Genomic DNA, 23,351 nt, shown 5'->3' with positions numbered 1-23,351 from the left:
GGTCCCCCCTGGGCCCCCCCCCCCCAATCTGGCCCTTGTTTATATGATCAAAGATATTCATGCATTGGTAGTTGTGTGCATATGTGCAAGGCTTGTAAAAAAGCCCCAGTGTGAATAAATGCTACTTGCATGCACATCTGTCATTTTAAGCACATGCCTTTCTTTTAAAATTCACCTTTAAATTAATTTCATAGCAAACTAAGAATTAACAATAGAGATTTGCACTATTTTAGAGTACAACTGCCAACTTAAAGAAATAATGTTCTATTTATATATTTCCTGGGGGTCTTAAATGCTTACAGTTCCAGATGAAGCTTCCCAAATTACATTTTCTTTAAACTGTTATATGCTAAAATGCATACATCAGTGTTATATCTTCAGCATGTATATTGTTTGTAGTACATGTAAATAAATATCTCTGTATTATAAAAATTTGTAATGTTTCTTTTTTGTCTGGCAAATATATTAAAATTGTACATTTTCATTAAATGTTTGACTTAAAGGTCAGAATTTTAGTTAAAAAAAATTCTGTATAATTGAAAAGCAATGTTAGGATATCCCAAACTATCCCCTAGATTCATCAAAATGCTATAATATTGCATGGATAACGCGCACAGCTCATGAAGTGCAGAGAGAGAGAGAGAGAGAGAGAGAGACACTCTCTTTATAAGGGCTTCCCAGTAGTCAACTATTTATATCACTCTAGGAGGGCAACCTAATAGCTCAAGGTAAGGTATTGGTTTCGGGGCCAGTTTGACATGCAGAGAGAGACATACGAACAGCATAGTACACCTCGGTGAAGATTTGATGTCATTTGGAGTGAGAAAAGTCTCAAAAAGATGACATTTCTACAATGTTCTCTCGCCCTAACTGATAGACTCTATAACAGGGTACTACCAAGCTAGGGCAAGAGAACATAGTAGAAATCTCGTCTTTGTGAGACTTTCCTCACTCCAAACGCTGTCAGATCTTCACTGAGATGTACTGTGCTGTTTGTATGTCTCATTCTGCATGTAAAACTGGTCCCTAAACCACCACCAAAACCTCACCTCGAGCTATTAGCTGGCCCTCCTATAGTGAAATAAATAGTTGAATTCTGTGAACACCTCCCCAGAGGCTCTGTCTCTTCCCCCACCTCCACTCCACTCCTCTCCAAGCCCATAAATGGCCAAAATGCAGTTTGCAATATTTATCACAAATTGTGTTAGGGCCATTTTGGGCATATTGCACAGCTTAACGCAGGAAAAACAGTGTAGTTATTTCTATTGTTAAAAACATGTGATGTTGCCCCTCATTTTAATTAATCCCACCCCTTCAAAAAATTAGCATTTGCTCTGTGTAGTAACATGATTATCGCATGTGTATGGCATTAACCCATGCATCAGCGCATTAATGTCTTATCGCATATATTATCTCCATAGCATATGTTGATGAATGACCCTGTATCATTCAACAGCACATCAATTTGAGGTTTTACCAAAAGTACTTTACAATATTCAAAATGTTTTAAAAACTTCACTAGATATGGTAGGGCATTTTATTTAGAAAATTATTTTTACATTTTAATTACCACCATTTTGTGTGCTGTTAACAAATTTGGAAAAGGAAATGGTTACCAGCTAAAATACAAAAATTATGTTTTTGGAAAAATTAGCAGTTTCATAGCATTCTGTTGCTTATTTAATATTTATACTATATTTTCTCTTATTTTAAGTATGCACTTTAGAAATGTGATCAACATCATGGCAGTTAAACAGTGGAATGCAATACATAGTGTGATATCACAAACTAAAAGAAATGATAAAACTTTATAGTGAATTAAATACTTATAGAGAAAAATTTGGAATGCCAGATTAAAATTATGTTTATATAGAAAAGAAATTTAATGTTAGATTGTAAATAACTGCATCTATTTTAAAAAGTTTAAGTTCCCTGTTATGCACTGTTTCTTTGTAACATCTCTGCCATTCTAAATATTTTAGGAGGCATGATAATCTAAAATATATAGTAACTTTCAAACCGGCACTCAGGTGTACCCACATTACCAGTTTGGCCACCAGTTCGCCCAGTTAAAAGCTAGGTCCTCCAACCCCCCCCCCCCCCCCCCGGTTTGATAGCCTACTCTCTCCTCAGCTACCCCAGACCCTTTAAACCCCTCAGAAATGGCTCAATGCTTTTATTTTATGACTTACACGTCATCTATAGTAGAAGTAAAGTTATGTGGCAGGGACCTTGGCGCACACCAGGGCGTGTAAGTATTTACATGCGCATCTCATGGCCAGGCCCTGAAATACTCATGCCTCGCCCACACCACGTCCATACTCCACCATTTTTTGGAACTTTTCTAGATGTGCATGCTATGGCATTTACGCACACATATAGGTGTAGATATGGTCGGTGTGCATAAACCTGACTTCTTTTAGCATTCCTTAATTTCAGCACGTACCAGGCTTTTAAAATTCACCTTTAAATGTCTCCATACAGTATAATTCTGTACATGTTTAATATTTCTATTAATGATGCAACCTTATATTATTACATGCTGATTAGTCATCTTCTGGGTTTAGATTTTAGATATAATTTCTCACCTTTCCAAACCTAAGCTCAAAGCATGTTTAAACTCAAGTACAGTCAATGAGTCCCTGCCTGACAGTGCTTGGCAAATCCATGGCACTATTATATCAAACTGCAAAATAGTTTTGCAAGAAAAAAATCACAAAACTCCACAAAAATGCAAGTGTGAGATATTTTGCATGAAATTTTTTCCAAAAACACCTGTTGTAAACAAATTTTGCACCAATCCAGTTTGTGGTAGCAAATGTTTGGCATAGTTCACGACATGTAAAAGTTTATTTAAATGCCACTTTAATCAGCTGCTGTCATGCCAAAGCTTGCAGCTTATTAAAGTGCCTTTTTGTGAAAACAGTCATGTGAAAAAGGCTATATGGGCTCATCTTCAGAAAAAAAAAATCTACAAAACCTGGGGGAAAGGAACTTCATATGAAGTGGTGCGTAGTTTTGAAGAGGCCAATCAAACCCTGTGAGTCCTGTCCTAAAGTAAAAGACCCTCCCAATGAACCAGTGGCTCCCATGGCCCCCTTACCCCTAGATTCATCAAAATGCTATAATTTTGCATGGATAATGCCCACGATAAGAAAAAGGGGAATGTTTATGATAATTTTGGAATCACCGCATCTTGCAGTATGTTAGCGCTTCACATAGGTAGTGTATCGAGGGGTGAATTAAAGTTTTTGCACCCAGCGATACTTGTATTTTGCTACTTGTGAAGTGTCAAGACAGGCTAATAGGGTCATTCATCAAAATGCGTCGTGGCATTAATGCCCATGATAACGCCATAACGCATGTGATAATAATGATATCTCATTGTGTGAGTGCAAATTTTTCATAGGGGCGGGATTGGGGAGGGGGTTTCGGTGGGATTAATTAAAATGAAGGGCAGTTTTGCAATGTGAGATAGTGTAACACGTTATCGCACAATTTTAACACTGGAAATAACTACACCTTTTTTCCTGGCGTTAAGCTGTGTGAAATGCCTGAATTGGCTGTAGTGCAATTCAGGATAAGGATTGCAAAATACATTTTTGTGTGTGAGAGAGTGAGAGAGCGAGTGAGCCTCTAGGGAGACCTTTACAGTATTCAACTATTTATATCACTATAGGAGGGCCAGCTAATAACTCGAGGTGAGGTATTGGTGGTGATTTAGGGTTTAGGGGCCACTTTTACATGCAGAGTGAGATGTACAAACAGCACAGTACACCTCAGTAAAGATTTAACATCATTTGAAGTGAGGAAAGTCTCACAAACATGAGATTTCTACAATGTTCTCTTACCCTAGCATGATGGACCACTGAGATGTACTCTGCTGTTCGTATGTCTCACTCTGCTTGTAAAACTGGCCCTTAAAACCTAAACCATCAGCAATGCCTCACCTCGAGTTAATAGCTGGCCCTCCTATAGTGATATAAATAGTTGAATACTGTAAAGGCCTCCCTAGAGGCTCTCATAAGAATATAAGAAATCGCCATGCTGGGTCACATCAAGGGTCCATCAAGCCCAGCATCCTCTTTCCAACAGAGGCCAAACCAGGCCACAAGAACCTGGCAAGTACCCAAACACTAAGAAGATCCCATGCTACTGATGCAATTAATAGCAGTGGCTATTCCCTAAGTAAACTTGATTAATAGCAGTTAATGGACTTCTCCTCCAAGAACTTATCCAAACCTTTTTTCAACCCAGCTACACTAACTGCACTAACCACATCCTCTGGCAACATATTCCAGAGCTTTATTTTGCGTTGAGTGAAAAAGAATTTTCTCTGATTAGTCTTAAATGTGCTACTTGCTAACTTCATGGAATGCCCCCTAGTCCTTCTATTATTCGAAAGTGTAAATAACTGATTCACATCTACTCGTTCAAGACCTCTGATGATCTTAACGACCTCTATCATATCCCCCCTCGGCCATCTCTTCTTCAAGCTGAACAGCCCTAACCTCTTCAGCCTTTCCTCATAGGGGAGCTGTTTCATCCCCTTTATCATTTTGGTTGCCCTTCTCTGTACTATTTTCATCGCAACTATATCTTTTTTGAGATGTGGCGACCAGAATTGTACATAGAATTCAAGGTGTGGTCTCACTATGAAGTGATATAGAGGCATTATGACATTTTCCGTTTTATTAACCATTCCCTTCCTAATAATTCCTAACATTCTGTTTGCTTTTTTGACTGCTGCAGCACACTGAGCTGATGATTTTAAAGTATTATCCACTATGATGCCTAGATCTTTTTCCTGGGTGGTAGTTCCTAATATGGAACCTAACATCATGTAACAACAGCAAGGGTTATTTTTCCCTATATGCAACACCTTGCACTTGTCCACATTAAAATTCATCTGCCATTTGGATGCCCAATCTTTCATTCTTGCAAGGTCCTCCTGTAATGTATCACAATCCGCTTGTGATTTAACTACTTTGAATAATTTTGTATCATCCACAAATTTGATAACCTCACTCGTCGTATTCCTTTCCAGATCATATATATATATATATATATATATATATATATATATATATATATATATTGGAAAGCACCAGTCCAAGTACTGATCCCTGAGGTACTCCACTGTTTACCCTTTTCCACTGAGAAAAATTGACCATTTAATCCTACTCTCTGTTTCCTGTCTTTTAACCAGTATGTAATCCACAAAAGGACATCACCTCCTATCCCATGACTTTTTAGTTTTCTTAGAAGCCTCTCATGAGGGATTTTTCAAATGCCTTTTGAAAATCGAAATACACTACATCTACCAGTTCACCTTTATCCATGTTTATTAATCCCTTCAAAAAAATGAAGTAGATTTGTTAGGCAAGACTTCCCTTGGGTAAATCCATGTTGACTGTGTTCTATTAAACCATGTCTTTCTATATGCTCTACGATTTTGATCTTTAGAATAGTTTCCACTATTTTTCTCAGCACTGAAGTCAGACTCACTGGTCTATAGTTACCCGGATTGCCCCTGGAGCCTTTTTTAAATATTGGGGTTACATTGGCCAACCTCCAGTCTTCAGGTACAATGGATGATTTTAATGATAGGTTACAAATTTTAACTAATAGATCTGAAATTTCATTTTTTAGTTCCTTCAGTACCCTGGGATGCATACCATCCTGTCCAGGTGATTTGCTACACTTTAGTCTGTCAATCTGGCCTACTATATCTTCCAGGTTCACAGTGATTTCGTTCAGTTCGTCTGACTCATCACACCTGAAAACCATCTCCGAAACTGGTATCTCCCCAACATTCTCATTAGTAAACACGGAAGCAAAGAATTCATTTATTCTTTCTGCAATGGCCTTACCTTCCCTAAGAGCCCCTTTAACCCCTCGGTCATCTAATGGTCCAACCGACTCCCTCACAGGTTTCTTGCTTCAGATATATTTTTAAAAGTTTTTATGAGTTTTTACCTCTATGGCCAACTTAATTTCAAATTCTCTCTTCGCCTGTCTTATCAGTGTTTTAACTTAACTTGACAATGCTTATGTTTTATCCTATTTTCTTCAGATGGATCCTTCTTCCAATTTTTGAAGGATTTTTTTTTGGCTAAAATAGCCTCTTTCACCTCACCTTTTAACCATGACGGTAATCGTTTTGTCTTCCTTCCACCTTTCTTAATGAGTGGAATACATATGGACTGCTGCTCTAGGATTGTATTGTTAAACAATGTCCATGCCTGTTGAACACTTTTAACCTTTGCAGCTGCACCTTTCAGTTTTTTCTTATTTTCCTCATTTCATCAGTTTCCTTTTTGAAAGTTTAGTGTTAGAGCTACAGATTTACTTATTGTCCCCCTTCCAGTTATTAGTTTAAATTTGATCATGTAATGAACACTGTTGCCAAGTGGCCCCACCACCGTTAACTCTCTCTCACCAAATCCTGCGTTCCACTAAGAATTAAATCTAAAATATCTCCCTCTCTTGTTGGTTCCTGAACCAATTTCTCCATGAAGCAGTCATTTATTACATCCAGGAACTTTATGTCTCTAGCAAGTCCTGATGTTACATTTACCCAGTCAATATTGGGCTAATTGAAATCTCCCATTATTATTGCCTGCCAAATTGGTTAGCTTCTCTGATTTCTCTTAGCATTTCATTATCTGTCTGACCATTTTGTCCAGGTGGATGGTAGTATACTCCTATCACTATACTCTTACCCAGCACACATATAGATTCTACTGAGCATTTAGCCTCTTGTATGATCTTTATCCTGTTGGACTCTATACCCTCCCGGACATAAAGTGCCACACCCCCACCAAGTTGATACTCCCTGTCATTGCGATATAATTTGTACCCTGATATAGCACTGTCCCATTGGTTATCCTCCTTCCACCAAGTCTCTTTGATGCCAATTATGTCAATCTCATCATTTGCTGCTATACACTCTTAACTCTCCCAACTTACTTCTTAGACTTCTGGCATTGGCATACAGACATTTCAAAGTGTATTTTTTGTTTATATTAACAACCTGCTTTTCAGCTGTTAGGGATAATTCAGAAATCATTAGCTTTGGTGATTCTTTACTTATAGGCACATGGACTACGTTTGCTTTTATTGGAACCCTCTGTTGGGATGCCCTAACTCTCCTGTTTCATTAGTATCCTTCAAGAATACATTTCTCCGAACCATGCACTGCTGAGTGACTGTCAGCTTTCCCCCTTGTTCTAGTTTAAAAGCTGCTCTATCTTCTTTTTGAAAGTTACTCCACTCCACTCCCTATCCCCTCTCCCTCACCCAGAAATGGCCGAAATACAATTTGCAATCTTTCACAAATAGCGCTATGGGCATTTTGCACAGCTTAACACTACGTAAAAAAGATGTAGCTATTTCCAGGGTTAAAAGTGTGCGATAGCATGCTTTACACTATTGCACAGTGCAAAAATGCCCTTCATTTTAATTAATCCCACCCAAACTCCTCCCCAATCCCACCTCTATGAAAAATTTGCATTCATACAATTCGATAGCATTACTATCACATGAGTTATGGCGTTAACGCATGCGTTATTGCTGGCATTAAAGCCATAACGCATTTTGTTGAATGACCCTATTAGTGAGGGCAAAGAGTGTGGTAGCGGTGAGAGTTATAGAATTCTTGCCCTTTGTTTTTCTTTAACAAATTGTCACAGAAAAATCTGCCCCCCCCCTCCCCATGTGTCTCCCCAAGCTTACCTAAAGCTGGGGACTTCCTGGAGCATGAGTGATGCCCAATTGCTCCTGCCTCTCCGGCTGCCATTTTAAAAATGGCACTGGCAGATTGACTCATTCCATTTACTCCCTGCCATGTGGAAAGAAGAGAATGAGCAGGCCAACCAGTACCATTTTGAAAATGGCAGCCAGAAGGTCAGGAATGAGTGGGTATTGCTCCTGCCCCAGGAAGACCTCAACACTATTAAGGTAAGCTTGGTGATGGGCAAGGGGCATATGCAAAGGAGGTGCCAGAATTTTTTGTGACAATTTTTTTTAAAGGGCCAGAAAGGGTGAGGCTTGGGGACAGATATAATAGAACTACAATAAGATTTGTATCTCTAAAATAGTGAAAATCTTTAAAGCCCCACCACTACCATACATTTTGCCCTTCTTAGGGCTTCGAGGTGGAAGTGGGGTCACTGGCTCACCAGGGAGAATATTTTACTTTGGGGGCATCTCACAGGCACCTCACAACCTCTTTAACCTATGGCAGTCCTTACAGGGCTACTTGCTTGTGAAATGTTCTGCACATTGCCATTGCCAGAAATAAAGTTTCTGACTGTAGCAATGCATGGAACATTTCACATGAAGTTTTGCCTTGAATGCAGATGTGCCCTTGAATGCAGATGCAGATTCCTTGAATGCAAATGTGCCCAAAATCACAAATTGCCTTAAGAGTAGATTTTAAAAGGTGCGCATGTTCATCCATGTGCGTATGCTTCCCGGTGCGCACACATGGATGCGCCGATTTTATAACTTGCACGCACTGATTCACATCTACCCATTCTAGACCTCTCATGATTTTAAACATCTCTATCATATCCCCCCCCTCAGCCGTCTCTTCTCCAAGCTGAAAAGTCCTAACCTCTTTAGTCTTTCCTCATAGGGGAGCTGTTCCATTCCTCTTATCACTTTGGTAGCCCTTCTCTGTACCTTCTCCATCGCAATTATATCTTTTTTGAGATGCGGCGACCAGAATTGTACACAGTATTCAAGGTGCGGTCTCACCATGGAGCGATACAGAGGCATTATGGTATTTTCCGTTTTATTCACCATTCCCTATCTAATAATTCCCAACATTCTGTTTGTATTATTCATTGTCACAACTTCATATTCATTATGTCATTGTTACAACTTTAGTCCACAAAATTGTCCGCAAAATTGAATTGCTATTATCTGCCTACCTAAAACATGTTTGTATTTCATTAACTGTATTTGTGCAATGAGACAGTTTATATCGAATTTTTTGCAATTAGAGAGAAGTAAATAAAAATACGTGCATATTGCATATTCGGAATTAATGATAGAGTCATATAAGTCCCTGTACAGGTATATAGAATTCACTGAATTGCTGGGTAGTAGTTAGTACACATAAATAGTCTAGACCAACTAATGTTCAAGCATGTGTTGTGGATGTTTGATTTCTCTGTTACTGAAATAGTGCCAGTGCTTAACACTCAGTAGGTAGTAAACATCATGTCTAGGCGCATTGTTTTAAGTTTTAGATAAAGTTGAAATGTAAAATGGAATATTTCTGTATTGGAAAGAGTATTTGATAAAATATGTGATGATGATATGATTTAATCTATAGCATTTTTTCATAAAAATAAAAAGAAAGTTTGATAAACTTTAAATTGGTGATATTCTTATTTCCGTATGTTACCTGGTTTCAGTTAAGATTTTCTGGTAAAATGAAATTTATTAGTGGAACAACACATGTAATTTTACTCCCCCTACCTCACATCTAATACCTCTCAGGCTCAAGAACAGTGATCAGCTGTGACAGTTAGTACAATTCAAATTGGCATAAATATAACAAAACAATCAGTAATAACATAATATGTAAATATATAACTTTAATGTTTACAGTCCTCAGACCCATGTTAAAGCTCTACCTCTACTATCATCACAAAACCTCCCCTTAGCCAAGAGCAGGGTGGATAGGAATTGCAGCCTTGTAAGATGAAGGAGGTCAGAGGGCCAAGGCACAGCTTGATGCTTCCTTATATTACCACCTATCACTTCCACCTGAAGTGTCCTTTTGCTCCGCTGCAGCTACCCAAGAGTAGTGTGGCCCAGTCCCACATAGGCTTGCAGTAGGAACATATATGAGAGGTTCAGCGTGCCACAACAAGGCCCAACCACACAAATGCCACATAATATCCTCACTTCCCTCTCCCATGCTCAGAGGTCAGAGGGCCAAGGCACAGCTTGATGCTTCCTTATATTACCACCCATCACCCATGTTACCCGCGGCACACATTTATTTAAGTGCACAAAAAATGCTGTTTCGATTTTTTCACACCGAAGCAATTTTTTCTTTTATTTTATCTGGCTAATATAATTTCATTTCTGGCTTCTCTGAATGCAACAAATTGCCACAGCTTATGCATCATAGTTATTTTTTCTGCAGAATGAAGAGTATGATCTAGTATATTTCGGCTGGGGGGAATGGAATATGATGATACATTTTTATTATTATTTGCCAAATTAAATATTATTTTGAAATCACATGAACAGATAAGTAGCCAGAAGTGGTTTTGAGAAAAAGATATGAAAGATTTTTTTTTAAGGTACCATAGAATATAATAGAGCAAATTATAGCATGCCATTCCATATTGTTTCATTTTTTACAAGCCTTCCCACTGGAGCACTCGAGGCATGGTTCAACAGATATTACAATGGAAAACATGATATTATAATATAAAACATAGCATAAAGTACCATGCAATAAAACCATACAACTATCTATAAAATTATGAAATATAAATATATTAATTCTTAATTCTGAAATAAATATTAAAACATCAAAACAAGTGAAAGGGATAAAAAATTAACCCAAAAGCTTGCCTAAAACACTTATTAAATATTTAAATTGGGACAGACATGTGATAAGGTGGGCTTTTCTGTGGAGAGAGTTCCATAGCACTGGAGCAGAGCAAAAAAAGATACATTGACAAGTTCTAGATAGGTTTGCTAATGATTGAAAAATACTGCAAAACAGTCCTGAATTTATGCACTCGCCTACTAGGCCTATGCCTAGTGCAACAAAATTTGTGGGGGAGGGGAAGTAAATTTCCTGACCACCCTAGCAGTGCCCCGCAATCCTGCCCGACCCGCTGCTGCCACCACTGCCACTCCCCTAAGTCCTTGGCTTTTGGGACCAGCAGCGATCCTCACGGTGAAGAAAATGCAGGGACTAAGCCTGCATTACAGGTGGATCACCGTTAGAGCCAGAAACCAATGTCCAGGAGTGGGAATGGTGGCACCGTGCTCTAGGGGGTATGACACTGGCACTAAATCAGTGCCTAGGGGCAGTGACAGACAAAATCCATCCCTGCTGCAATATAGTACCGTGTACTTTCATTATATATTGTAAAGTATCTAATAAAAGGGTAGAAACAAGTCACAAAGGCAATTAAATATCACACAGTAAGTCAGCATTTCTATCTTTTAGTCTGTCTGCCTGTCAGGTTCATTTATCAAATTGCGATGTGGCCTTATCACGTTCAATAACACCCTACTGCACACGATAACAGCTGCATCGCAGCAGTATTATTGAAATGAGGGGAAGGGGAGGAGTGTGGGCGGGGTTTGGGTGGGGTTATGGCCCGGCAGCGCTGCAGGCAATAATGTTTTCCACATTATCGCTGGCAGCACCACGGTAAATAACACCACCTTTTCCCATGGCGCTATGAGGGTGAAAGTGTGCTGCCCGGCTGCAACTGTGGTGGGCTAAAATGCACCGCTGCAATGCAGCCAGCTGCATGATTTTGTCCTCCCCCTCCCCCGCCCCTTTTTTTACTGCAGCTCATCATTCTGCTATAAATATAGCTATAAATATAGCAGAACGGTGAATCTAGCTATCTGTCTTTTCATGTGTTCTTTAATTCATTTGGTATTTTTTGTTAAAGTAGAAAATCTTTTTTTTTTTTTTTGCCTTGTCACTTTTAGCTTGGTCCTTTGTGTTTTCACCTCAAACAGAACCAGCTTCTGCTACGCTGTGGCACTTCCCTCCCCTCTGCTCCAATCTAGTCCATCCGATCCATTATAGCAATGCTCAACAGCCAGGGACCACGCACCAGTGTTCCTTCTCGAACATTGAGCCTGGTCACTAACAGGTCCATAGCCAGTAAACTGGCATAGATCAAAGTTATCCGGATAAAGTTAACTCGTATAACTTTACCAAATATTCAGCAGAATTTATCTTCTACCGAACATACTTGGCTAAAGCTACCTGGGTAATTTTGTCACTCACCATCTTACTGAATATTAGAAAAAAAAAAATGTAGCAAGCAGTGGCAGTGCCCCTTCCACCCCACCCTCCAAGATAATGAAAAAGGTAACATGACTGTAGCAGCCTGATTTCCCTGCTCTGTCCCCGAATTTAACAAAATAGGTTGCAGCCCATAATGACCCAGTCTCTCCTTCCCTTTCTTCCCTCTGAACCTCCAGAAGCCTTCCAGTTCCCTCCCTCCTCCCGCAGAATGAATTTCTGAATGCCAGTGTAGCTAAAAGTATCAGCCTTTAGACATTCATTTATTCCAGGGAGTCCCCAAATCCAGTTCTCAAGGGCTGTAATCCAGTTGGGATTTTATACATGAGATATATTTCCATACAACGGAGACCACGCATGCAAATAAATCTTATGCATATTCATTGTGGAAATCCTGAAAAGAAGACTGTTTTGCAGTGCTTGAGGACTTGGTTTGGGGACCCCCCCCCCCCCTGAATTCTTCAATTCACTGGAGCCCAGACTGACAGTCGATCAATTCTCATTCAGAACTCGATTCTGATTGGCAGTGAAGAGACCAATCTCTGTTCTGAATGAAGATTGGTTGACTGTCAGTAGAGCAACCAGTAAACAGTAAAGCTCTGATGAAATTAATAAATTAATATCTAAGTACCAGTACCTGTCAGCTGTACCTGCATTCAGATATTCACCCTTTGGGAGGAGGTAAGAGCCTCTCCTCTTCCCTCTGAGATACTTGGAAGTTTTGGGGAATTTGAGGGGAGGGGGTGGCACCCCACATTTATAAGAAGAGGCAGGAGGATGGAGCTATTATAGACTGCAACATATTTTTTTAAACTTGGAGAATGATAAGGCTTCTGCTAGCCTGCTAGGGTTGTTTGTTTGTTTTTTAGCTTACCTGGCTAACTTTAGGTCTGTAATTTTTCTGACCAGAGTTAGTTGGGTAAGTTTTTCTGGCTAGTGCAAAAGAGCTGTGTTTGCCAGATACATTTTGGCCCCAGTCCTGGAGCTTCCCTGGTCTGACTCTTTTTTTTACCTGACTAAAATTTCCCTTTTGACAGGGTGGGAATTTCAGAAATGAGGATTTGTCCAGCTAAGTCTTGAACTTAGCTAGACATACCCCTCCGAATATTGACCTTTAAGTGTCATCGTACCTGGGCTAAGATTTCCTTTCTTCAGAGATCTTTGAGCCCTGCTTCTCTGTTATCCCCATTCCCAGCTTGCCAAGGAGCAGAAGTCAGGCTTGGAAATAGAACCCAGGTGCTGCCTGGATGTTGACTGGCATTAGCCTGAGAGATCATACTACCACCGTACTTAAACAATACCAGTTGTTCAATGAATTAAGTTTAAAATTATTTTACTAGTATTTAAGGCAGTGAGGAAAGAAGGTGCCAGTTACCTTTCGGAGCTAGTTACCCACTATATTCTATCTTGTCAACTTTGTTCCTCAAATGATCACCTATTAATGATGCCTAGTGTTAAACAGGCACACTTTCAAGAAACACATTCCTGGGTTTTCTCAATAATTGGCCTTAATATGTGCAATGTACTGCCATTTAAGCTTAAGGCTATTAATGATATTAAAAACTTTCATAAACGTTTGAAGGCATTGCTTTTCCAGAAGGCTTTTGTTTAAAAATTTAAATGGGTTTGTTTGCAGTTTACACAGTCAGAATGTTAGCTAATGTTTTTCTGGGTTTTTTTTTTAAATGTTTTAATGTGTTTATTGGTGTTTTATTTGTTTACTAAAGCTTTATGATCATATTGTTATCCACTTAGCATGAATTTTTTTTCGTTATAAGCGGATTATAAATATTTTAAATAAATAAATAGCTCTCATGCGTACCAGTGCTCAGCACAGTCAGTGGGCCAGCCCATTAAAGATACAAATCTTAATAATTTCCTAACTAAAAATAAACAAATCAGAGGATATACAATTGTGATACAAAAGTGTATGCAGGTGGTATATTATTTTATTAATAGATCAATTGACTTATTTGTTGTAATTTTAAAATATTATCTTCACAAAATTTATTAGTTAAATTATAATAATTTTTTTCCATACAGACCTTTCTAGTTCTATTGTGTCTGCTGAGGAAGACAGAACAGAAACCTACAGCAGCGACCTTCTGTTGTCTGATAGTGATAAAACACTTGAACTTGTGCCTGAATCTTCAGTTTATTCAAATAAATTAGAGATGAAAAGGGAGAAGGACAAACTCCCTGCTTTTATCAAACAAGTTTCTTCAACAGAAATAACTGTTGGTGATGTAGCTAGACTATCAGTTATAGTTAGTGGTATTCCAAAACCAAAAATTCAGTGGTTCCGTAATGGAGTAAAACTGAGGCCTTCTGTGCACTACACATTTGTATTTGATGGTGATGAATACTGTTTTATCATCCCATATACAAAATTTGAAGATGAAGGAGAGTATACATGTATTGCCAGCAATGAATATGGGGAGACTATGTGCAGTGCCTATCTTAAAGTAAAACAAAAGAGGACAGCAGAGGGCTACTTAAACACTGCTACTAGCAAATTCCAGTTTAAGGAGCAGAGTATAGTAGAGAAACAAATAAATAAATTATCTGAGGAATCTGTAAGTCAAGAAATCACAGAGTCTCGTTTATATGCTGTTAGTCTCTCTGGTGAGGCTAGAACTGAGCTACAAGAAGGGCATCCCATGTTATATACAATTGGGACGGAAGCCAAACATTCTCTGCATAGTGAAGAAGTAGAAACAATGTATGATCCTTCTTTCTCAGAAGTTATACTGAATCAAGAAAAGATTATTTCAGCCATATGTGAATCTCAAAAGACCGAAGAAACTATTGGTGTTCCTCCTTATGTTATAGAGTCTGTATTTTCTACTGGAAGACATCTTTATCCAACTGCTTTTACTACAACTGCAATCCAGGAACAGAGAACTTTCAGTGAGCAATCTCTTGAGCCAATTGCAAGTCCACCAATATTGGAAATATCTGGTTCTGAGTTGCAAATGGTGCCTGACATTTGTTTACCTACAGTTGAAGAATTCAGCCAGGAATTAAAGGAGAAAGAATTCAACATTGCCCACTCAGATATAGTTGAACTTCAGCTGAGTAAAGAGGAGAAATCAAACTTTGTATCCATCATCACTGAAGAAAAACATGGCATGATAGATAATAGAACTGTAGTTTTTACAGGAGCAGAAGCTAAACATGTGACCTCAACATGTGAACAAAGACAGGTATTATGCACTCACAAAGTTGAAATCATTGAAGAAATTCCTAAAGAAACATCATTAACATTTGAAATGTCCATGGGGGAGAAGGGTCTTTTAGTGCATGAAAGAGAAACTGTGCTACAATTAGCTATAATACTAGGGCAAGAAAAGATAACGGAGTCTCACTGTGAGAAAATGTATACCTCTGACTTGGCTACCAATGCAAAATTATTAAAAGAATTTTCAAAACAATTTTATAGGCCTGTAACTAATGCCCAGAAAATGTTATTCAAAGAACATAGGTTTTCTGTAATAGATGCAGACGAGAAAAAGGCTTCATATTTGAAAGAAGGAATAATAAAAACTGGTCTTATGGTTGAAGAAAAGCTGCAGCTTTCACACGATCATGTGTTGGCTATTCCTGGACTAGACAGTGCAGTCACATTAAAGAGCCAAAGAAAAGAGAAACAACCTATGCACTTGCAAGTTGCATATGGGCAAACAACATTGCCAAGAGAAGAACCCTTTAGACTTGAAGTTCCAGCTGAGGATCAAGCATATATCAGAAAAAATTCAACTTTACTGTATTCTGTGATATCCGAAGAGCAAAAACCCATATCATTTGAGAACACCGAACAGTTTTCAGCCCTAGAGGATACAACTAGCTTTGAGATGAGTAAAGAACTCTCTTCACCTCTCCATCTTCAGACAATACAGACCGAATATATGTTACCTAAGGAAAGTATACTTACTTTTCAAAAACCTGATTTGCAGAGTGCCTCATATAAAATTGAAAAAAGAATTCAAAGGGCACCCATTATAGAAGAAAAAAGCAAATTATTTGCAGAACATTTTGAAACTCTTAAGACCAGTACTGAAGGTACATATCCCACCTCTGTAGTTGAAGTTCAAATAAAGAAATTCCTCAGTATTGTGGATCAGGAAATTCAGCTACCAAAAGAACTGGTTATAAATGCTGCAGAAAAAGAGCAGAGAGCTGTTCTGCAAAAAGAAGACCAGCAGTCTATCATGCAGTTACCAACTGTTACTGAGAGTCGAGCACTAGATGAAGGACATGTGACTGTTTCTCAAGACGCAGAGAAAATAATATGCAAGAGTAAATATGAACCAAAGTTTCCTTCTGTATCAGTCTGTGTTGAGGATCAAGGTGTATCTGTCAGAAGTACAGATATCTTGGAAGCAGCACAGCAAGACTTTGCTGCAAGAATTCAAGAAGGTCAGTCATTGAGGCTTCCTGTATTGGTCAAAGAAAAACAGGTTATCAAAGAGGAACATTCGGATGAATTAGCAAGCTCAGAATCACAGACTCTTAAGATTAGGATGCAAGCAAAGGACACATTGAGAATGCACGAAATACAAGAACGGTGCATTCTTTACAAAGAAAAAAGTATTACACCTCTAGTACCTAAAGAATTTAATTTAGAAAGAAGAACTCAGATAAAAAATGCTCTACTGTCTGTAATAACACATGAACAGCATGTCCTTTGTGCCGAGTGGTTAGATGGCACTAAAAATATAGAAATAAAGACAGTTAAAATCATGAAAGAGCCTATGTATACAATATGCGCTTGTCTCATCACACGTTCTGTTCCCCAAGAAATAACAGTGGTACTTGAAGGAATATATCCTCGCTTTGCTGACTTAAAGACTGAACTAAAAAGTGCTTTGCTTTCCATTATTCAAGAAGAAAAACACATTTTGAAGGCAGATCAGCCTAGTACTATCTTAATTGTCAAGCCAGAGAAGTTGAGTATTACTTGGTCACCTTTGAAAGAAATGAGCACAGTCATTGTAGAAGATATACCAGTGTTGCAGGAATCTGCTAGTATTATTTGTGATCTTCAACAACCCAAAAAGGTTATGATAACTACTGAACCAAATGAATATTTTGAACAACTTTTCTCTGCTCATGGGACTAGCACTACTGCTTTAAAAAGTGATGTCAAAGATGTAGGTGCCATAGCAGTCACCGCTGAAGTTACTTCTGCAGATTTGCCAGACGAGCAAGGCATAGAAATTCTGAAAGAGAAAGTGAACAAGGAAGAAATATTTGAGGAGGACATTTTAAAAGCATCGAGGTCAGAAGACAGGAGAATTAGAGTGGATCATCCTATAATACATCAAAGCTTGGTAGACGTTGTTGTTGAGGAAGGTTACAGCATAAATTTGAAAGCAGTAATAAGTTGTACTAAGAAGGTGAATTGGTATTTTGAGGGTAAACTGATATCTTCAGGCAAGAAGTTCAAGTGTTTAGAAGATCATGACACACACACACTAGTAATCAACAAAGTACACAAGGAGGTGCATCAAGGAGAGTATACCTGTGAGGCATTGAATGAAGGTGGAAAAACAACAACTTCAGCGAAACTCACAGTTGTAAAAAGAGGTTGGATTATGGGGATAAAATATATATTTATAATATCACTAAATTACTAATTGAAGACTATATGTCTGTATCATTATGGCCTTATGATTTAAGATACAGATATGAGATTTAGTAGAGTTCTATAACGTCACAAAACTAATTACAGTACAAATTGTGATTTCTGCTTTCATCCTATTTTTTTTCTTACCAACCTTTCTCACACCTTCTTTCTTACAATATATATATATATAGTAAAGCATATTTATCACATCCCTTTTATGTAAATCATAGCTTCTGTAATATATTTATGGAAGACATTTTTACAGTAAATATATTCAGAATAATAAAAGCCTAATTCACGTGTCCTTGCATCCAGTTTATATATGTTCCAGTACTTTCATCTTCATATCCACAACCCCATTATATTTACTACTTGCACGGCATATTTGACAGAACTTTTCTATTATTGCATCTTGCTAGTATAATTTTGTAAAATAGTAATTATCCACTTTGTTATTAGCACAAAATCACATGTACACTGCATTCTTTATGCATGGTTCTAAGTGGATCATATCTTTGTAGCTCTCTGGTTCCATTGTTCACAGCAAAATCACTGTTTACTAGATTGAATCCTTTTTAAATCTCCTTTTGCTTTAACAGCCATTTCCTTTACAGTCATTTCCCTAGGATTGCTGTCACTTTCCCTGGACTGCTAGCAAACCACCACTTCTCTAATTCCAGCTGGCCACATCTTAACTGTTGTGTAGAAGCAATGGACAGATACTTTAAATCTTGCGAGGTCTATATCAAACTTGTGTTTTTAATTCTAGTTGCACCCGTATTGAGAAAGAGAATTCAGTCCGTGGAGGTAGCTGTTGGCCATGCTGCAAAGTTCACCTGTGAAATTGAAGTTGCTCCTAATGTAAGATTCCAATGGTTTAAGGCTGGTCGAGAAATTTCTGAAAGTGACAAATACTCAATACAGACAAAAAATTACCTCTCTACTCTGGAAGTTTTAAAATCTCAAGTTGTTGACTGTGGAGAATACAGTTGTAAGGCTTCAAATCAATATGGAAGCGTAACCTGCACAGCAACTCTGTCTGTGTCGGGTAAGTACACTGAACATTTTTATTTCCTGTATATAGATACATTTTATTTTGAGTTGTGATACTGTCGTTTTGTTAAAATGATATTAAAGGATATGATTTTATACTGCACATTAACTGTAGTTTAATATATGCAGTATGTACTACATATAGGGGCGGATTTTAAGAGCCCTGCTTGCCTAAATCCGCCCAAAACCGGGCGGATTTAGGCGAGCAGGGCCCTGCGCGCCGTTAGGCCTATTTTACATAGGCCTAACGGCGTGCGCAGAGCCCCGGGACTCGCGTAAGTCCCGGGGTTTTCGGAGGGGGCGTGTCAGGAGCGTTCCGGGGGCGGGCCCGGGGGCGTGGCTACGGCCCGGGGCCCGCCCGCCCCCAGATCGCGTCCCGGCGCGCTAGCGGCCCGCTGGCGCACGGGGATTTACTTCTCCCTCCGGGAGGCGTAAATCCCCGGAGAAAGGTAAGGGGGGGTGTAGACAGGGCCGGGCGGGTGGGTTAGGTAGAGGAAGGGAGGGGAAGGTGAGGGGAGGGCGTTAGAGGATTCCCTCCAAGGCCGCTCCGATTTCGGAGCGGCCTTGGAGGGAACAGGGGTAGGCTGCGCGGCTCGGCGCGCGCCTGCTATACAGAATTCATAGCCTTGCGCGCGCCGATCCAGGATTTTAGTGGATACGCGCGGCTCCGCGCGTATCTACTAAAATCCAGCGTACTTTTGCTGGCACCTGATGCGCCAGCAAAAGTTCGCCTATTCGCGTTTTTTGAAAATCTACCCCTTAGTGTATGCTGAATGGGGCAGATTTTAAAAGAAGCGCGCGCGGCCTACATGTACACGTGCTATCTGGCGCACGCAAGGGGGTACACAATTGTGCACCTTGCGCACGCCGAGCCGCACTGCCTTCCCCCATTCTGTCCCCCCTTACCTGACCTTCCCACTCCTTCCCCTAACTCCCCCCCAGCCCTACTCTAACCCCCCCCCCCCCCCAAACTTATCTTACCTTTTGCGCCTGCCGGCAGCTTGCCAGCACACAATCCTCTGATACAGTGGCAATGGCCGCTCTGTCGGAGGCCTCTGGCCCCTCCCCCACCCTGCCCCAGGACAACCCCGCTCCCGGACCGCACCTTTAGTAAAGCCCTGGGACTTACACGCATCCCGGGGCTTTAAGCGCGTCGCCAGGCCTTTTTAAAATAGGCCCAGCGTAACCCTTTTAAAATCTGGCCCTATGTGTATTAAGCTGTTGAAGTAACATTCTTCAAGGTCAATGTACTACAGTTCGCTAACCTTTTCACAAACTTTAACATCAGCTAAAAGTGCTGTAGGCACATGCAGTATAATTTATGCGTATTAACAGTACTTTAAATATGCATTATCTCGTGAGCATCCAGAACTGTTTAAGATCTTAAACACCAGAGACAAGATCTTAAATGGTATTCTGAAAGATACTGGAAGCCAATTAGTAATTTCAAAGCTGTTGTGATATGCTCATTCATTTTCATACCTAACAGAATATGTGCCACTGTGTTTTGGATAATATGTGCCACTGTGTTTGGGACTGAATTAGACCCATGTATAATACGTGGCAGTAAACAAGATGGCTACTGATTGTCAAGTATCACAGTCACCAGATTACTAAGAGAAAGATAGGGACATAAATGTCAAAACAACTCAAAACTGTGCAAAGCAAGCCTATGCTACATTGGATATTTATGTCTGAAAATTCAGGTCAGAATTTAAAATGACTCCTAAAATACAGACTTTGGCTGTCAATGGCAACTCAGTCTCTTACAAAGGTATTTGAGGAGCAGCCAAAGAAAACAATTTTTTTAAATCCATATTTCATTTTTTTAGGGGTTAACTTTTATTTACACTCTGCCAATGCATAACTCTGTTTATTACTATGATATAAAATGACTGTTTAGGCATAGAAAACAGCACAGATTACCACTTTGCTGAATGAAACAATATTTGCAACATGTCCGTCTTCTGTATATGGTACCTGTGATCCTGTACAAATTTGTAATACAAAAATGAAGCAGAATCTCAGAGAGAAAAATTACATTGTTTTTGCTTTCAGCAAAGCAAAACTTTAAGCTTTAGGTAGGAGGTCCATCTTTAAAAGATTTGTTAGCCAGACAACTATTCAGGATTTAAATTATCCCCGTCCTCCTCCTTTAAGCAGATACATTTTGTCCCAGCAAATCATTGCCGAATTTACTTGCCAAAAAAGAGGCAGTACTGGAGCTTTCCTAGCAATGATATTCAGCACTGTCCCGCTCCATTTATGTGGGTAAGTCTGGTTGAGAAGACTTTATTTGGATATATTCCGCAGCAGGCCTATCCTGATGACTCCCACTGAATATCTGGATAACTTATCCACTCACCGTCTCCTTAAATATGGACCTCTTGACCAATTCTTTTCTTTGCTCCTTTTGAGCTTTCTGTAATAAAGGAGCGACAGGTGATTTCCAAGCTCTAAGTTGAATAAAACTGACCTTTCTTTTTTTAACATTTTGGTGCGCATTACCATTCAGCTTTGCCATAAAGAGTGGTATTTCATTTTCTCCAGCGAGCTCTGGATTTCTTTACAGTATGGCCCTTTTTTTAAAAATCTAATTGAAAATGAATGGCTGAAGACAACATTTTTAATTTCCGTCACTGTCATGAATAGAGAATATTGTAATTTTAGAGGAAACTCACAATTATGATCAATGTTTTTCTTGCAGAAGCTTTTTCTCCAACCTTTATTACCAGACCTGAGTCTATAACTTCTTTTGTTGGTAAGACTGTGAAATTCCAAGGTACAGTGTCAGGTACCCCTGTGATTGAAGCAGTCTGGCAAAAAGATGGTTTTACCATTTCTTCAACTGGAAACTACAGGATTTCAGCTGCCAACAACAAGCATGTTTTAGAGATCTCAAATATAACTACTACAGAAAAAGGCATTTATTCTTGCAAAGCCTCTAACAAGTTTGGAACTGATATTTGTCAGGCTGAGCTGACAGTTATTGATAAGCCAAATTTCATTAAAGAGTTAACTTCTTTGCACTCTGCTGTCAACAAAACAATACGTCTTGAATGCCAAGTAGATGAAGACAGAAAGGTTTCAGTGGTGTGGATTAAAGACGGGCAAAAAGTGCTCCCAGGCAAGGATTACAGGATATATTTTGAAGACAAAGTAGCATCCCTTGAAATTCCTGTGGCTAAGCTTAAGGATTCTGGGAATTATGTATGCACTGCTTCAAACGAGGCTGGGAGCAGTTCCTGCTCTGCATCAGTAACAATAAGAGGTAAGATAATTGATACAGTGCCATGCAATACCTTCCATTCTTCTTCTGATTTCTTCTGATAAACATTTTTTTTAATTCTCTGCAACCTGTAAACAAAGGTACTAAATATCATGAAAGTAGCCCTGTGAAATTCACTTCATTTGCTTAAAATCTGTTCATTCAGGTAGCATGCTAGTTATGCACGAGAATTTGGAATTTTACAATATCTATTTTCTAAGAAATCTTACACTGTGTTGTTATTGAATTGCACAGCATGTTTGTTGTCAATACATGTTCAGCTCTCTTCTAAAAGTCCGAGTGTATGCCTTTTATATATGTTTAATTCAAGAGTTTTTCATTGCAATCTTCGCTTCACTGGGGAAAGGGAATTTCTGTCTGTCCCACTTATCTTTGTCTGAGACTGCTACTAAAATCATGTTTTGCATTATTTGTCTGGTAATCTTAAATTAACTTTTCATGTTTCAGCATTTATCTTATTGAACTCTTTCTTTAGAACCGCCGTCATTTCTGAAGAAGGTGGAGCCATCTTATTTGTTAAGACAGGGTGAATCGGCCCACTTGCGCTGCAAGATAAAAGGCTCCCCTGTGATCCATGTCACTTGGTTCAAGAATAACACGGAAATTAGGACAAGTGATACTCACAGAATGTCATTTATCAACTCTGAGGCTGTGCTTGACATGAATGATATGAAAGTTTCTGATAGTGGAAATTATTCTTGCGAAGCAGTTAATGATGCTGGCAGTGACAGTTGCAGTTCTGAAATAATTGTCAAAGGTTTGTTTACTCTCTTTCTGTCTCTCGCTCTCTATATATAAATAATTAGCTCTTTTATTAGAGAGAAAAATATATTCTGGTATGTGAACATAATTACTTATTGATTATTTAATGCTTTTATAGAACCTCCTTCTTTCACCAAAGCTCTTGAACCAGAAGAGATAGTAAGAGGATCAAATGCCATTCTTCAATGTGAGCTTACCGGTACTGGCCCATTTGAAATTAGCTGGTACAAAGACAAAAAGCAGATACGAAGCAGTAAAAAATACAGGCTGACATTTCAGAAGTCTCTTGCTGGTCTGGAGATTTCTTCTTTTAATAGTGCAGATGTTGGGGAATATGAGTGCACTGTAGCTAATGAAGTTGGAAAGTGCTCCTGCAGTTCAACATACACACTGAAAGGTTAGTAAGTGCATAAGACTATTTGTGTAATAAACTGTAATGAGAGAAATTTTGTTTGATAAGCAGAATTTTTCATACATAATAGATATCTGCAGATAAGGACTACCTTGCCCACCCAGTCTACCTGGTTGACTCTGCCTACACTGCTTTAAGTGAGGCAATCTCCCAGCTGTCATCATACAAGCTGGAC

The 23,351-nt window shown here is 39.0% G+C and overlaps 1 protein-coding gene across 1 annotated transcript in view; it reads left to right on the top strand.

The window, feature by feature from the left end:
- Positions 1 to 23,351, top strand: part of TTN (titin) — a 509,207-nt gene that overhangs the window by 102,613 nt on the left and 383,243 nt on the right. Inside the window, 5 exon segments of the mRNA XM_029605898.1 lie at positions 14,075 to 17,620; positions 18,430 to 18,708; positions 21,421 to 21,984; positions 22,478 to 22,759; positions 22,883 to 23,161. Of these exon segments, the coding sequence (XP_029461758.1) occupies positions 14,075 to 17,620; positions 18,430 to 18,708; positions 21,421 to 21,984; positions 22,478 to 22,759; positions 22,883 to 23,161 (4,950 nt within the window).

This window comes from Rhinatrema bivittatum, chromosome 6, assembly GCF_901001135.1.
Source record: "Rhinatrema bivittatum chromosome 6, aRhiBiv1.1, whole genome shotgun sequence".
In the NCBI taxonomy this organism is placed as follows: Eukaryota; Metazoa; Chordata; class Amphibia; order Gymnophiona; family Rhinatrematidae; genus Rhinatrema; species Rhinatrema bivittatum.
This window is presented reverse-complemented; position numbering and strand designations above follow the sequence as displayed.